At 38.9% G+C, this 17,649-nt stretch overlaps 1 protein-coding gene across 3 annotated transcripts in view; it reads right to left on the bottom strand.

The window, feature by feature from the left end:
- Nucleotides 1-250: 250 nt before the first annotated feature.
- Nucleotides 251-17,649, bottom strand: part of Fas1 (fasciclin 1 Fas1 domain-containing) — a 252,777-nt gene continuing 235,378 nt past the window's right edge. Inside the window, exons 8-14 of one of the 3 annotated variants that reach the window (XM_076381726.1) lie at nucleotides 17,127-17,369; nucleotides 15,856-15,885; nucleotides 8,440-8,654; nucleotides 5,587-5,749; nucleotides 5,146-5,293; nucleotides 4,846-4,887; nucleotides 251-441 (exon numbers count right to left, since the gene is read on the bottom strand). In XM_076381726.1, the coding sequence (XP_076237841.1) occupies nucleotides 251-441; nucleotides 4,846-4,887; nucleotides 5,146-5,293; nucleotides 5,587-5,749; nucleotides 8,440-8,654; nucleotides 15,856-15,885; nucleotides 17,127-17,369 (1,032 nt within the window). The remainder of the gene's footprint in view (nucleotides 442-4,845; nucleotides 4,888-5,145; nucleotides 5,294-5,586; nucleotides 5,750-8,439; nucleotides 8,655-15,855; nucleotides 15,886-17,126; nucleotides 17,370-17,649) is intronic. The other 2 variants (XM_076381728.1, XM_076381727.1) reach the window with 2 other exon arrangements.

The following is a 17,649-nucleotide window of genomic DNA, read 5'->3' as shown; positions in this document are numbered from 1 at the left end:
TGAAACGAGCTGTATTCAGGTGGAGGGTGATAGCGAGTTCCTTCAACACAGTCCACGCAGTCCACCAGTCACTGGGACTTGGCTAGGTCATTCGGGGACAGGTCGACCCTGACGAACGCTCCAACACGACCACCATTCGACAGATTGTATCCGAGTGTCAACACGTCGCGGTTTCCTAGAGGAGGACGATCGAAGACGGTCCCGAAATAAATTCCTAGGTGCACCTATGACAGACTCAAAGGACACATCCTTAAAGCAGCCACTTGGCTATCAGGATCATGATTAAATGGGGCGCCAGGCTGACGACAGACGCGGTTCCCGTCACCCTGACGTCACTGTCCTTCAGGAACACTCCGTCGATCACGTGGATGATCCCATTGGTGCATTCGACGTCGGGACGGAACACTCGGATCCAGTTGCCCTCCCACTCGATCTGGTACACTGCAAAGAGAAACCGTTTTAGGTCAGTGAAACGTGTCAATAAGCAGGACACCAAGGATTCTCGCTTGGCGATCGATGGATGACGTGAACGAAGCAAGTTGCGATGTGGCAGCGATAGATGAATGGTATCCGATGAGTGTTGACAGTATTTCGAGCATGGAATCGCTAATTGCGGTTCGGTCGAATTCTGAGTCTACGGAACACAAAGACGCAAAATGCATGTAGCTGTACTCGGACGGCTGACAGAACGTTGGTTATGGCTTTCCCTTCGCGGTTAGCTTTTTTGATGATCAATGGCTGATTGTTGGTCAACCAGTTTGAGACCAGAATAAGATCAAATGGCTGTCTAAAAGCATTTTTGATATGGGAATTATGTAAGATATGTTTTATTCTTTTTGGAAGAAGAAATAGGTATGGGTTAGGTCTAGAATTAGATAGTCTTTTGAGAAAAAAGGTATTTTATGTGGAAAGTAAGTCAGAGTGGTTGCTGTAGTAGGAAAATGGGGCCATAGTGGACACTGTGATAGAGGAATAGGGTTTTAGTACTCGCTGTAGTGGGGGAATATGGTTTCAATAGCTTTGTAGTGGGGGAATAGGGTCCTAGTGGACGTTGTAGTGGGGGAATAGGGCCTTATTGAACGCTGTAGTGGGGGAATAGCGTCATAGTGGACACTGTAGTGGGGAATAAGACCTTAGTGATCTCGAGCAGCCATTTCATTTCATTCTGTCTACAGTATCTCCTCGATTTATGCATCAGAGTTGATAACGACTCCAGAGGTTATTTTATTAAGAGTTCTATTTTTCTATTCGTTTATACTCTGCAATTTTTCCAAATTTCAAAATTTAATCGAGGAAATATGGTATAAAATATAAAGTATATTCAAATGACACGTTGACCTCAAGAAGCTTATAAAATATAAATATAATAACATAGCAACGATTAAAAATATTAGTATCACTGTATGAACGTTAAAACCTTAAAAAATCAAGCGATGCAAAAAAGATAAAAGAATAAATATTTGTTTAAATTCAGAAAATCTTTCTTATCCTACCATCCGCAGAATTCTACAAGACATCTGTCATCCCGACCTATTTATTAATAAAGCCTGAAATACAAGTTAAAAGAAAGCAACACTTAAGACTCAACAATCAAACAGCAGACAAAGTTAATTAAAAAATAGACAAGAAAAACCAAACACACAATACAAAAGGAAACTCTGTAACTAAAGAAAACGTAATGAAAGATCATTTAAAGTAGAACTTTCTCCCTTCGCTGAAACATTTAAATACCCTAGACATAACCTGGGTTAACTCTTATCTCCATAATTCTTTCCTACATCTTAATTACATTATTACATTTTTATTCTCTGTATTTGCTAAGTGAATGCTATCTCTATCTGTCCCCATTTTATTAAGTCTCAATCTCTTGTTAAATTACCTCTGCTATCACTTCACCCCTTCGTTAAGCCTCCGCCTCCCTCTCAACATTCTCCGCCCGCGCAGCGGTTCTCCATTTGCTTTCTTTCCGTATATTGTAAAACCGAGGGTTGTAAACAGAAAACGGTTCGGCAATTCGCAATTTGTGGCCGAGCAAAATGACCACGCGAGCACGTAGCAATTAGCACCGGGGGTAATCAACGAATTTGCATTTAAATGGTGGTCGAAAGGCGCATAATAAATCGTCTTGCAGCACCGGACCATAATTGCTCACGTTCTTCCGCGGGTCTCCACTCGCCGAGAGTGCCCCTGAAACCCATCGAAATTGCTATGCACTTTAACGACCCTCCAATGAATTTTTTTTTCCCTTCCGATTTTACATCAATTTTCCCATTATTGTCTCGTAAACCACTCGATGACGCGTTTGAAATGAAATGTCGCTAATTGTTTCGAGCTTACAGCGCTGCCATTATTGAATTTATTTACTGTTAACTGTGTGGGTGTAAATCGAAAGAAATATTTGGTTGAAAGGGATGAAAATGTTTTATAAACGTGAGACTCACTGAAGAACTTGAGTAATAGAAAATAGCAAGTATGTTCTTCATCAAAAATGCAGTTCTTTTTTAATTTTGTGATTGTTTCAGTTTGTGAAAGGTATTATAGAGCAATTTTAAATATTTATAATGGTAAACGACAGGGGTGTCATGTACATATACTTTCAGAGACTAATTGGACCTTTTTTAGTACGAGTTTCAATGCAATAATTTTTTGTTCCTTTGATCATTTTTACAGAGAGACTTTGGCACGATTTTGCAGCTGAAGCACAACGCAAAAGCACGTAAATTAAAACTGGCCCTAGATAGCTTCAATTGGCGATTTATAGTTCTCTATGTCGTTCTGTTTCGTTCGTCTATTGTTGCCGAAGGAAACGACAAGCAATATATTTTACGCGATAACGATTGCGCCTATCCAGAAGTTTTATTCTTTCCTCGTCGTATGTTCCCGCGCACAAAATAGATATAATACTAATTCACGAGCAAATCGATCTCTTGCTTTTTTTAGATAAGGTGACGAATGTGTGGTCGACGAATAAATTGTAACTCACGATTCCTAAACTTTCTATCCTCCATTGATAGCTTTTACGATATTTTTTTCTTTAAAAGTTTCCTTCAAAATAGTATAAAAAGTAATATTGTATTTTTTCGGGTTAAATAATCTTGCTCAGTTTGGTCTACATGAAAATTATACAACATTATAAATCGCTATAATAAAAAATTTCATTAAGTGAGCAAACGCGGGAATAACGAATAATATAAAAGTGCCGTTTAATGTGAAAGCAGATTTCTACGTGAATAATATAATTAAAAAAGCATCTCATTTCGTAATTAAGTAATACAAAATGTTTAAGAATCATTGACGATCATTCTGTGTCTTTACTTCCTTTAAATTGAAAAAAAAACTGTCTGTATTGTAGAAAATTTTAATAAAATATTATTTTAATTCCCTGATTAAAATACTGATCAATAATTCAAACAAAAATATCAATTTTCTTAATTTATTAATTTTTGTCTACTTATCTTGTGTTTTACTAAACTTCATAAATTTAGTTTGTACGATTTTCTTGCGTTCACATCATATTGGGGAAAATAATTCAATTTTTCTGTTAGTTTCACTATAGCAGAAAAAAAGGTAGAGCGAAAAAAAGAAACAGTTGAAAAAACTAAAACTGAAGAGCTGCGTCTATCTATTTCGATGAACTGTTCGGTTTGAATTGATGCAGATCGAAGAATTTTTGTTCTCGTGCAGGCGTACGACCATCAAGCAATAATGTGAACAATTTGTGAAAGCGAAGCGCGATCTACGTTATTCTGAGGACAAGAAGCATTTCTTTCAAGCGCTGAGCCTGCATGAAACGCGCGTACTTAATTAGACTTGAACGCAATTGCAACAAGGGAAAACTGTGTAACTGCGTGAACGAGGACACGTGATCATTAAACACATTGTGTGTTATTGCAGGACTTTTAATACATTTGCTTTATAAAGTGCATACCAGAAGACTAATAGAGATATTTTATTCCAAAAGGAATATTGTATTTGAATCTTTGCAGAGGAAGAAAAAAGAATAATGGTAAAGGTTCTCGCATAGATGAAGATTCGTTAAAAACCATGTGATGTGTTCTTCTCGATAAAAGGATTAAAATATCAAAAAAATTGCCTTGAAGGAATGGCTAGTTCTCTTGTAAACGGTAGTTAAAGGCGTGACCAATCGCAGCGTGTCACGTTGCTCCTGGGTGGAGCGTTCTCCCCACTCTGACGCCTACTAGGGCACGCGGGAGGGAACTGCAAGTCGCAGCGTGCCACGTTGTTCTTGGGCGGGGCGTTCTCCCCACTCTGACGCCTACTAGGGCACGCAGGAGGGAACTGCAAGTCGCAGCGTGCCACGTCGTTCTTACGCGGGGCGTTCTCCCCACTCTGGCGCCGATTAGGGCACGGTAGAAGAAAATCCACTGCGTAACGTTTATTATATTCCTCAAAATGATACCAATTTTTACATATTCTCTCCTTTTATCAAACAGAACACATGAAGATAAAGAAATAAATGAATATCACAGCAAATTGTTTTAATGAATCTTTACCAAATGAAGCGAAAATCTTGACCATTACTCCCTTTTGTTAATAGAGTCCATCTTCTAACAGAATCAAGAATTTTGTTGAACTCCAGAGAGTTGAATCAACCCACAGAGATAAAAATGATTTAGCATGTCACCGTCATTTACTCTTTTAATTCGTCTGCTAAGAAAATCATTACGATATCAACGAAGCGAACCCGTAATTGAGTGTACGCGCGTTGAACGCGGTGCGTGACAGTGCTTGGAACCGTTGGCAGTCTGACATCGTGCGCTGCTCGTACAGGTGAAAGCACGTGTCGTCGCTCATTGGCGACGTCTAAACACTGAACTCACTCACCGAAAGTTTCTGGACGGATCGCGTTTTCGTCGTGCTTGTCATCTAAATGCAACCAAATAGCAACAGGTTTGAGAATGAATAGAGGAACAGAGCTCGCGCGGGACTCCAATCGATGCGATACTTCCTCATTCGGTAACAACGATTACGTGACAATATTTCCGAACACATAATTAACGTACAAAAGAGACTGACATATTTGAAACAAACGTTGAGTGTATCTTAGAGTATTCGGATATATAGATTGCAACAAAGTGCTTATGCAAAATTAGGTTGGCCGAACATTATGCTCGTGACACTTACTCTCGTTGTGCTCCCGGACTCGCAGCTTCAGGTTGCCCCTGACACTTGGGAGAGAGAAGGCAGTGTCATTCTGACTCATTTCTTTCAGCTTGGCCATCGAGTATGGCTCGCTCGCTACCACCAGATGTCGTTCCAGGATTTGCTTTGTCTGAAATTAGGGATACGTCTCTTACACGTAATGACAAGAACCAGAAGAGGATCACAAGGTGTTTAGATGTGATTGAGAAGGTCTACTGAATCTAAAAAGTGAATCCTTTAAAAGCTACCATTGAGTGTGAATGAATTGGAACCAAAGGTGTCCTTTAAGGATTCTAGACTCTAAATGTAGAGATTCAGTAACCACTAAATGACACTGTTTCCCAAATTTAGGGTTTTAATCAACAGAACTAGGTCTAATGACACTTGTTCTTAATTACAAAATATTCTGGGAGCAGAACTTACGTGATAGCTGAACTCAGGCATGAAGAGCTTCTTGGAGGTGGAGGGATAGCTGACGGCAGCCACATTCCAGGCATAATCACGCGGGGCAAAGTAGGTAAATCGCTTTGTGGTGTCGTTCAGCTGCTCGTTGAACTCACGTCGTTGACCCAGGAAGTAAGTGGAGCTGAAACATCACCCAATCAATGCCAGGTAATCTGCTGTTTCTATCAAAAGGAATCGATAGTCGACCGGTGGAAAGATTAACATCTCATGAAAAGAGATGCAATCCTCCATGAAGCTACTGCTGATAAAGGGAACCTATCCCTAGGGAACATGCAAACAAAATTCAAGTACTCAAGGATTGGTTAGACCTGGAAAAGACCCAGCTCGAGCAGTATTGTTTGTTTCAATGACAGCCCCTGTACATCAAGATCCACGGGACATAGTAAAAGGGAAAATGCAAAGGCAAACGAATCAATGACACCGGATCCTGGTATTCGCCACGTACGTGAGTGACGTATCACCAATAGAGAGATACTGGTATGGATGGCCTCTGGTCCTGATATCATGCTACACAGTGATGGAATGCTGACATCGCCATCCATCCAGTGCATCGGGTGAAGATAGCTATCGTATAAAGGAGCTAATGGTACCTAAAGCCTGCATACAGCCCACCATTTCCTAGCCGTTATTTGTCCGACGATGCAACTCTCAACGTACGACAGCAAGATGGCAGCATTGTTGGCCATCCTGACATTCGTTACATTGCGTCATTCTGAGATGACGTATTGCCTCATTATAGACAAGAATATACTTAGGATTTTTCAGGGCTTTTATTCACTACAGTAAATTCTCGTTATATGTTCGTAGGGCTTGATTCGTTATATGTACATCTCTGTCCTCACCACTTAAAGGAAAGGCGGTTCCTTTGGAAACGTGACTCTGTCCAACACAAACGATCGGCTGATGTTCAAGGGAAGTGAGGACTCTGTCTTGTACACGATATATGTTCCTAACCGTTCCTTAGTAATGAACATATAACGAGGTTTTACTATACCCTGATTTTGATTTTAGTATCTGTTAAACAAGGTTAGTATCTATTATGACAAGCCTCGGTGGTGACTACCTTTTCCAAAAACATCCACCAGTGGAATATTCCTCCGAAGCGAAATAATTCGCCCCAGGGTCGGTTTTCATCGCAGCGTTGCGGATTCAGCTAAAGCTGATCTGTGACGATATTCGATACTCTTCTCGCGATCATTTTTTAATACCCACGTTGAACTGAATGGAGCTGAGCGTTTGGTACTGTTTTCATACACCTATCGTGCATTAAACCACGGCTCACGCGAATGTTTAGTCACGAACACGTTATTTAACGGTGATTCTATTGTCACGCAAATTTATTTGCCGGCTGTTGAGATATCGTTTAATTGGATTTTTCATTATCGATGCGTCGATAATTGAAATAACGAGGGTGAAATTAAATCGCGATGAATCGGGGCGGCTCGCGGGGGTCGCGCGTGTACTGTAATGATTTCACGAAAACAATTTAATGAAAGGAAAATGTGTACTCGCGTCGGGGGAGAGGCAGATGATATGCAAGTTCATTTATGTTTTAAAGGAACTATTAGCGAATGCAAACACGGGGAAACTCGAAAGAGATACCAGGTTTTTCGTGGCTTTCAATGGCGTCATGGAAACAGTATCGGATACCACATCGATGTTTTGGAGAATCAACTTTGACACTGGCAACCTTTGGTATAAATAAATGGGATTTTTATCTCTCTGAGTTCATTGATTTGTATCTCTTCCATTTACCTACTTATCGTTATCGTTTGCATGCAGTCTTTTGTAGCCTTAGAAATTTTCGATGCAGTATTCGTTGTAACATCGAATTAAAGTGTTTCAGAAAATGCAGAAAATAGTGACGAGTTTATAACGAGAAAATACTGCCTCCACGATTCTCGATGGAAATTTTTCTCCAAAATCGACCACCTGGTTAAATGAAATCGCTCGAAGTAATTCGAAAAACACTGTACTCCAGTTTCACTCGATCGACGAGACTATTTACTTTTGCGAGTCTCTCGAACTGCCGAGCGTTAAATCGAACAGGGAGGGCAGTATCGATAAGAGATCCAGGACAGTGGTGCTTCGGTACGAATTTAATAGGTCGCGTAACCGATGGAAGCGTCCAATTCCAGGCGTAAGATTCCCTGTTTATGGTTTCTCCGTAGAGCAGGGTACATTCACGGTAATTGGAACGGAGATTTGTTGCGTTATTTTAATTAAATTCGAGACCAGAGCCTAGGGAGGGATCGAGTTGCACCAGGTGAATTTCTTTCCTTCAGGAGAAACGTTTCTGCAGTGAAACAGGTAGAACTTTTCTTGAAAATCGGAGGAACTTTAATTGTATCTATTTTCGAAAGCAGAAGTTTCAAGATGAAGCTTCAATGCAAGTAATAATACTAATATTTTATAATTAGGGTTTGAATATAGAAAGTTCTCTAGGAACTGATTAGAAACATATATCGTGTACTGGACAGGCAATTCTCATCACCCTTTAATTCGAGCAGATTATTTGCTTCAGATAGTCACATTTCAAGGGAAATTCTCTCCCCTAAAATACTGGGGCTGGTGATGAACATGTAACGAATAAAATCTGATGAACATATAACGAGAATTTGCTGTACAGATGGGTGTCAAAGAAAATAAATTTTTGCCTTTTTTAACTTAAAGAAGCTTTATAACCAGTGTATCAGTCTAATATTAACAGTCTTCACATTCTTTTAGGTACCACTACATACGACTATGTCTATGTTCACATAGACAGGTCTTAGTTCAAAGGGTGAAATCTTAAGAAACAGTTATACTCACTTCAGCATGGGATCAGTCATCAGTTTTTCGAGCACATTAGTGTAGGGGACGCCCAGAACTCGGTCGATGATGTGAATGATTCCATTCGTGGCTGCAATGTTCGCGGTGACCACTGTCGCATTAACGCCACCACCCTCAACAGTGACTGTCTGGTTTCCGCTGGGCCCCTGGACCACATTGAAGTACAGCTTCTTCCTGTTTGCAGCCGTGGACACCTAGAAGAAATCGATAGGCCCTGAAGGATACCTCGATACATGTCCACTTGTGCAATGCATACTGAGAGACAGCGACAGGATACCACAAACAGAAGACAAGCGATTCTTCGAATAATTTTTGCTAATTCTTTCTCTTCCTGCGTTGCATTATGGAAGAAAAAATAGCTCGTGGTTTAATGCAGTGCTAGGGACTTTAAGAGAATTTACTGCAGAGTGGGAGCCAATGATGGTGCCAGAAGTTCTGAGATAATGTATAATTATGATGAGACTAGTGTCACGATTTTATTCGAAGAATCGTTGGAAGTCAGCCTCGTGCAAACAAGAACTCGTAAATATCTAACTACGAGTTACGACGGAAGACGGGCAGAGAGTTAAAAGTTATACGCGTTCGCGTACTCGAGAGTTCCTTGCGGAGTTTAAAGAAGAGGAAGGCAGGGAACGTCGTTAGACACTTAGCAATAAGTTCCCTTCGTTATGAGTGCGTTTATGCGTATTTAAATAAGGAAGGAAGGCTATAATCATTTCGAAGGACACTGTTTTAGGCTTCCATATTTACGCTAAAAAATATATTTAGCCAAATGAGTTGTTCTGAAAGAATATTAATGCAGAGTAAATGCAAATTTCGGAATCAGCAGAGATCGCGGGAAAATTGAATTTTTTTAAAAATGTATTTCGATAAATTAATGTATTTTTTGAAAAACAGAATAAATTACTCTCATAAAAATATCGACCTCGAATTTTAATTACGTAAAAATAAAAGATAAAAATGTTTTTCAATTTTTATTCTTCTACTTTTTTAAATTCAGTTCCATTTTTTTCCAAAGTTCAGTTTCGCTCGAATTTCCAGCAAAATATGTTTCAATGCAATATTGAATAAAATGCAGTAAGCATGTAAATGAACAGCAGTTCCCCAACATATTTCGAAATTACTTTTAACAGAGGCGCATCTGCCAAGTATTCGACGGCGTAATTCGCGTGTTCGACTTGCAGATACCGTTTGAAGTTTAAAATTTGTTTTCTCATCGGAGGCTCCGCATTTTCGCGAAAAGTTTAATGAGAGCGGAAGTGTGGAGGGGATGGAAGAAGAAGAGGAAGAAAAACACAGATGGAGTGGGCGAAACGGATAGATAGAAAGGGAGATCTTAAAGGCAGTGATTCCTTTCCCGGTTGATCCTTCCCTCATGAATTTTCCGGCTCGCACTCCGCGCCACTTCCGGCTACTTTTCTGATCTTGAGTTGCCGCCGCCGCTGCGTTCGTAGATAGATGCACCTAGCCGTGACTACTATCTTCAAAGAGCAGATCGAATAAATTCCATGAAAATCCACGCCTCTTACAAAGAATTTTCCTAGAAGCCCCTTTTTCTCGGAAGGATCAGCGCTTTTTTACCCTCCATTCATGCAGGATTATATGCTCCACGCTTTCTTCGTTTCACGTCTCATTCGATTTACCTTCTCTTCTCTAAGCTTTTTTGTTGGCTCTTGAATGAATCCATGTACTACTTCGCCTTTGACAGTTTTGTCATTATGTTAGCAGGAAGAATGATGCTCTTAAGCGACCACTTCATTTTATTTTAAATATAAGGGGCTTAAATTTTCGATGTGATGAAGTTAAGATCAAATTTATCAGATAGTATACATATATGAAATTGTATTTTATTTAGCAAGTTCAAATTAGAGAATTCTTTATTTCAGTATTTCGGATTAAATAGTTATGTTATTCGAATAAGATTTAATTAGAAAATTACGAAGTGACACAGTATTTATATTAAACATGGCTGACTGACCCGTTCGCGCATGCGCGTGACACAGCCAATGGGCTTTGGTGACACCTCATACGTCACTAAAAATGGAGAAAATGCTTAGGTATTTCCTTCAGAATTGAAAAATTACTGAATTACTTAAAGCTATCCCAAAAATCAAAACAACAAACTTCCATTTGATCTACTCTTCACTTACTTTTATACTATTTATCCACAAAATCTGTGCTAAAGAATAATTTACGCAAGCTTCAGAACGCCATGGAATTAAAAAACACATCGTAAGAGCCATTCATCGGCGACGCTGCAGAATTGCGTTTCGCGGGAGCACGTCGAATGAATTAATTACGTGTGCGTTTACGTCGCGGCAAGGAAAAAGGAAGTCGCGTTATCTCTCGTATGAAACTAAATGCCGCGCCGCCAGACCCGAATGTTTTTCTTCCACGACTGTTTTATCGTCTCATCGGGGGTCGGGGGTCTGGGGCCGAGGTGTCATAAAGTAGGAAACCGGCATAAAACATATCCCCCACGATAAATTGGCGCGAAAGCACGGGCACGCGCGCGTTGCTTAATGCAAATCGGTCGACACCTGGCATAAAAACAGCATATTTCGGCCAGCCACTGGGGCAGCGTACTCGGAAAACGATTAAAGGACGAAATAAAGTTGCCCCCATTGTTTTATCGGTTTGGTCTTGCAGCCTGCAGACGCAATATTAAATACAAGTCCTGCTATTTAAATTATGGAGAAGCCCCCCTGGTTTATAGGTTAGGGAGCCTTGAAATTTTTTAGTGACTGAATTGTGGAAGAGAGGAATTAGATAGTGGGTGTTTTTTAAATATAAGCCCGTGGGTGGTAGAAGTCGAATAAAAGAAATACTTTCGAAACATTTTTGAGAACACTGTGGACTTGATAGAAATCGTAGGAAGATATTTTAACATAAACTTTCTCGTTATACGCTCATTGTGTTGTTAAATATTTTCTCAAAATATTTCGAACAGACAATTATCCTTAAATCCTCTTATTTCTGTTAGAAAAAAGAAACAAAGATAATCTCCTACACGCTATAAACTCATGTCAATTTTGGGTTGAAAATGTATTTCAATTTTACACAGTGATCCCCTAAAGTTTAAAAGAGGATTGATTTACGATTTCGGTCCATTAAACATTATTCATGTCTGATCAAGATATTAATTTCCACGATCATAATAAACAATACCGGGAAATAACAATTACAGATGGTAGTAAAACGTTCCAAGAGAGTTGTCGATGGTAATGGAAGGTACACAGTATTTTAAATAAATTAATAATAAACCTGTTGAGATTTTCGCGATCAGTTGGCACAATGGGGTGGACGCAGGGTGGATGGTATTGTCACGAGTTACGCATTTTGCAGGTATTGGTATTTGGGTTTCGTGCTCGACTACTATCGATTTTGATCTGTGAACGCAATTACGCGAAATCGCCGATATAGCTAATTACTTCAGTGACTGTGCTTCAATCACCGAGCACGCTGATACGGAACGCTACCTTTAATTATACACCCTGTCTGTTAATAAATTAACATTCTACTCGGGCAAACAAAGTGCAGTAAACGCGCGTGATAAAGACTTGATTCTCATTATGCGTTCAATAGATGCCAGACAACCGACTAACGATCGATAAAATATTATACTGCATACAGGGTGTCTTTTATTAAACAACCCATACAATATGTTGCTCGATTTGTATTTTTAATATACGAGACTCTAAAATTACAGAGTGGGGTAAATTTAATACATTCATTCACTTTCGTCGCTACCTACAGTTAAAACAAAATCAAGTGGCCGAGGTTATGTCTGAAATATGTGGTGGGGGAAAATCTAACCTATTTTCCTTATGCAGTAGCTATTAATATGAAAAAATTAAGGTTCTTAGATTGCAGTAAAGTAACTTCTATTATACAGTTACCTACATTTTTAGCTATCTACATCTGCACTATACAGTTCACGATATAAGCTCATACTTGTTTCCACGATTTGTCCGATTTCTTTCGTTTCATAACTATCATTTTCTATGAAGTTATTAGGACACAAGTTAGTTTCAGAAAGATGCTACTATGCTCTATAAGCTTTTCGTTGGTATGCCACGAGATTGTAGCGAATACATAGTCAATAATCAAGAATCACCTCGGCCCACAAATCTGTTTATAGAAATCGTAATCAGAAGTTAAACTGTCAGTTAATAAACGAACGTAGCATCGGGAAATGGAGGTCTCACTTGGAGGCATGAATTAATTTACGAATGGATTATGATAAAAGCGGAACGGATGCGCACTAATATCGAGTCGCTAATTGTCGGTTATTAAACAGCATCGTTCGTTAATACGTGCAATATTTATCGGACAACCAACGTTCATCCCAATATTGACTTCGCCTCCCTCGTTTACCGCCCACAATGCGCGTATTAATTACTGTAAACAATGAGCAAATCGTTCTAATCACGAGTAACGTGGCGCTGAATATTAAACCAGCAAGATTTTGCGAGGCCAATGTATATTTGACACCTAAAATAGACTAATGTGTTTAAACGAAGGCCATCCCTTATACAGGTTGATTCAAGATTGATCAAATTTTAATTTGATGGTGGCCAAGTGTTAACAAATATAGGTTAGAAAATTATAAGTAGTTAATATATTTAAGTTCTCAAATATGACCAATGGTTTTGGAACGCCCTGTATTTTTTTTAGAACTCTTTAAAGGGATTTAAGACTAAATATAGGGATGCTAAATACAGTAGCTATTTTTATTACTGAGCTGTGCTTTCAAAGCAGAAAACATGTACAGGGCGATTCAAGAAAAGGGGGCTAAAGTACTACAACTCATTTCCTAGATTTCAAATTATAAATATAAAACCTGTATAATTACTATAGAAAAGAATCTCTTAAAACACAATTCATACTTTTCTTCATGTTATAAGCGGTTTTAAATTTCAGATTTGTTTACCGTTATTGTGACTTATGATAAAGAAGTTCGCGAATAAGATACATTATTTAGAAACACTCTTTGTAAAAAGAATTATAAGCGGTTTGTTTTGTTTACGATACGTTTAGTCGTTTATTTTGACGATGAAAGCGTGATTTTTCATCATGAATTTGTAAAACGCTGCTGTATCATCCTATAAATTCAGCGTGTGAAACGCACGTGTAAATAAGCGGCAAATTCGGAAACAATGCAACGAAAAGTACAGACACGTGCAAATATATTCAAAGGTGGAGCGGAATTTATAAATTCACGCGGGAATTATTCTTTTATGCGCCTCGTCGACCGTGTATCGTTTCGATTAAGTAATTTTCATTCCTTTTTTTTTAGTCGATGAAATGTATTTTTCCCGCGCGCTCGAAACAGTCACGTGGGATATAACGTGATGTATGAGCTCGGAATAAAATGTTCTTTACATTCGACACTTTCATCTCACTGGGGATTTGTGTGCTTTGATTACAACACTTTACACCCAGAATATTTTTAGTAGACAAAAAGACTGCAAGCATTAATTTTATAGTTACATTCTGTTCAAGATGGTTGAAAAAATTAAATTTTGTTTCAAGTTCTAGTGATTACTAAAGAATTAGAAATTTAAGGGAAACCAAGTGTCATACATGATTGGTTCTCCTATAAGAAGCAATTATAAGCATCTGACCAATCAGAAGGCGCAGCGTCGCGCTAGAGGCGGAATGTTTCCCCCACTCCTTCTGTCGCCAGAGCACCATAACCTCCTATTTGCTGGAACTTCAATAGCTCTTGTGAATTTTATCACCATTTTGAATAGAATATATAAAAATAATGGAAAATATCAACTTTTTCATAAAAAAGGCTTCTCTATTTATCCATTCATAGAAAAATCTATATAATGATTTAATGAATAGTCCTCGATATTACATGAATCGTAGCTGATTTTCTTTATTTAGAGCCGCGAAAATATCGCCAGAGAATATTGAATTCCGCGATGAATGTCTCGTTAATCGTGCGTTACATAAACGGACTGGAAATTCAGTGGAAATGGCGTTAAATGAAAATGAACCACCCTGCTGGAATTCGATAAGAGAGGGACTCGACTTCTCAGATTAAGTGGATTGGAAGGTAAAAGTTTGGCAAAAGACGTCTGACGCCGTAACAACGACGGCTATTCTCCATCAAACTTTCCTCAAAGTCGACCGAAGGACGTCGGTTCGTTTCCTCCGTTCCCCAGTGCTCATTATCATCCAATCAGCATGGCGAAACTTTTTGGCGGAATAACAGAAAGCTCTCTGCTATTTTAACGCGATTCGTGAGCCTGTCAACGTTATCATCGGCTTTAGTACGAAACCAACTATTTTTTTTAATTAAAATAAAAATATTAATCAGGACTCTGTTTAAATGTTACACAGTGATACTTCTTGCTATGTATTTACGAATAATATCTAGAGAAAAAAATACTCAGAACAGATAAAGAGTCTAAAGAGCGCTGGAATTAAGATTATTAAAATACATTAAGCCACGTTTCTACATGGGATAAAAAGTACTGGAGAATATCTTTAAAAAATTGAAAAAGGATTGGTTTTAAAGGATAATACTTATAAAAGTAGGGTTTTAGTTTGGGTCATATTTATGAAAGCAGGGCGAGCTTCCAGTCGTAACTACTAAAGCCACGATCTCACGTGAGTATTTTGCAGCGCGGAATACATTAACGTGGCTCTTGCTCACGCAAAGACATAATAATTAAAATATTACGAATACAATGAATCAAACGCTGCCAAATGTCTAGTTAGCTTAGAAAGTGCAAACAAATAGCGCCAGAAAGGAAGCAAGCATGAGGAATAACACACGTAGAGGGAATTGTGTACAGGGTGCTTCAGAATAACAGAGAAAATCAAAGTGTGCTGGAAGAAGTAGCGAAGCTTACTGGAAAAGCTTGTTTCGAAATTTAAAACTTAGTTTCAATAGTGATTAAGGATCCAGATTTAATTTTTAAGGCGCGAAATTTGAATCGTAGATTCTGATCTAGGGTTTCTTCTTTCGATACGACAGTCAGACCAATTTTAATTCGACTAAGGATGCTTTTCCATAACCTTGGCCGCAAGGAATTTCTACATTTCGCCTTGCTCCTATATTTTGAAACACTCTGTATAGCACTGACGCGTGGCCACAGTTACAGGACATAATAGTCTCGTATATCAGAAGGTACGATTTTTCGTCCACTTTTTTGCTTGCTGTCACACACGATCTGCTGAACACACAACTGGCTTTGACGTACAAACACAATGATTCACGCGACAACGAGATTTCAGATTAGGATCAACACCGAGTGAGGTAAATCAGGCGAATGCGGAGAGATATAGAGAGACAGGTAGAGAGGGAGGAGTAGAGATGCAAGAAAGTCCATGAACATTCGAATAGAAACACTGAAAGCTGTACAAATGTGTAATTACCCCAACGTGTGACTTCCCGGGTGACGATTTCTTTGAACAAAAAAAGAAAACAGAAAAACATTGGGTTAATCAAGTTGCACGTCCACGCAATGGCGCTTAAGTCTCGTTCCGATTTGAACTTCGCGGGAGATTGGGAAACATAAAATTCTGAACGCTGAAATTCGAGGCAAAGGGACGAACAAACGATGAGAAGCTCTTGATCTTCCTTCGCACATGAAATTTAGTTGTATGAAAGTACGAATCGCTTCAAATGTGGCTTCCAATTTTCACTAATAATTCAGGAGCCTAAAGTCGTTATGGTTTATATTTATCAAATTCTCTGGATCTGGAAGATCTGTAGGACTCTAAAATATCTGAAACTTTAGGGACACTCCTTTCGAAGGATTTTAGGGAATTAAGGAGTCTAAGGGTTATTGGGCTCTCGAAGATTATCGAGATCCAAAAGAATGGTAATATCTTAGAAACTCCTATGATCTTAAGGACTGCTAAGACTCTGAGACTATGAAGACATTCAGAACTAGTAGGACTGTTGGGATTTTCAAGAGCAGTAAATGGGCTTCCATGGTTTCCACGATAAGGGCTACTTCCTATGAAACTGGGGATGAGGACAATTTTTAGTAGCTTTATTTCGAAAATCGCAAATTCAGAACACCTAGATGATATTACGCGAGTGGATCTTGATTGAATCTCTCAATTAATTTAATGTTAGCTATGTTGCCCATAACCTAGAGAAAAATGGGAAAATGTGATACCTAGTGTCTCCACGATATTTTGGTTGATAATTAAACAAGTGTCTAAGTCTTGAGAACTACTAGGACCTAGGGAGCTACAATGTTTTCTCAATAAAAGTCTATAACTCACTCACAATGAGTCTACAGCTAAGGACATTAAGGTCTCTCACGCTAGTATCTAACTCTCATTTTAAATTACTATAATAATTATAACAAATATTGTTTCATAATTTAATAGATAGTACTGTGTCATAAACTGAAGGACTATTATCAGTTTCCAAGTTTCCAAGCTCAGGATTTAAGTCCACTAATAACTTTAAGACCTGCTCCACTTAGACATCTTGAAGTCCTAAAAACTTTCAAGACAGTCAGGATTGATTAATACCCTGGAGATTTTTAAGAATGCTGGAACTTCATTAACATTTGAAGCGATTCGAAACTTCTGCTCGGCTATTTGAAATGATTCTGAAGAATCCTCAGCTATTTCTAGCCTATTGCTAAGAAACAAGTTACGAGTGTGCATGGGACGAGTCCACTCACCTGGCTGACGCTCTTGTTCGTGATTTTGTCGAGAGGCAGCCGTTCCTTGACGTAATGAAGGTTCAAGATCTCCTTGACGCGTTGCTTGTCCTGGAGGATCTTCTGCACGCCTGGCTCCGCGAGAGCCGCGTTGCTTGGCGCGAACAGGGTGACGTCGCGCAGGTGACTCATGGTGCTCATGATCTCCTCACCGAAATCCCGAATGGTCTCGTAAAACTTGTACACTGGCCCATCCTCCTTTTCCTGAATGGAGACAAGAGATTTCTGTTTATCGACTTCAAGGCGCCCGTACAATGATTCTACAGAGGATCGTTAATGAAGAAACGAAAGAAAATGAAAGTGATTAATTTCAAAGAAAAGAAACGTATAACGAAAGGGGATGGAAAATTTTGACACTTTCGTGAGACGAAATTTGCGAAGAATCTTATTCTTGTCTAACTCTGTTTACTCGAATTGGAAAATCCTCACGTAAATGTACTATTTTACATTATAAAATTTTCATTCATTTCATTTTTCATGAAAT

The sequence above is a fragment of the Calliopsis andreniformis genome, chromosome 7, assembly GCF_051401765.1.
Source record: "Calliopsis andreniformis isolate RMS-2024a chromosome 7, iyCalAndr_principal, whole genome shotgun sequence".
NCBI lineage: Eukaryota > Metazoa > Arthropoda > Insecta > Hymenoptera > Andrenidae > Calliopsis > Calliopsis andreniformis.
Note: the sequence above shows the minus strand (reverse complement) of the source record. Positions and strands in the feature narration are given on the sequence as shown.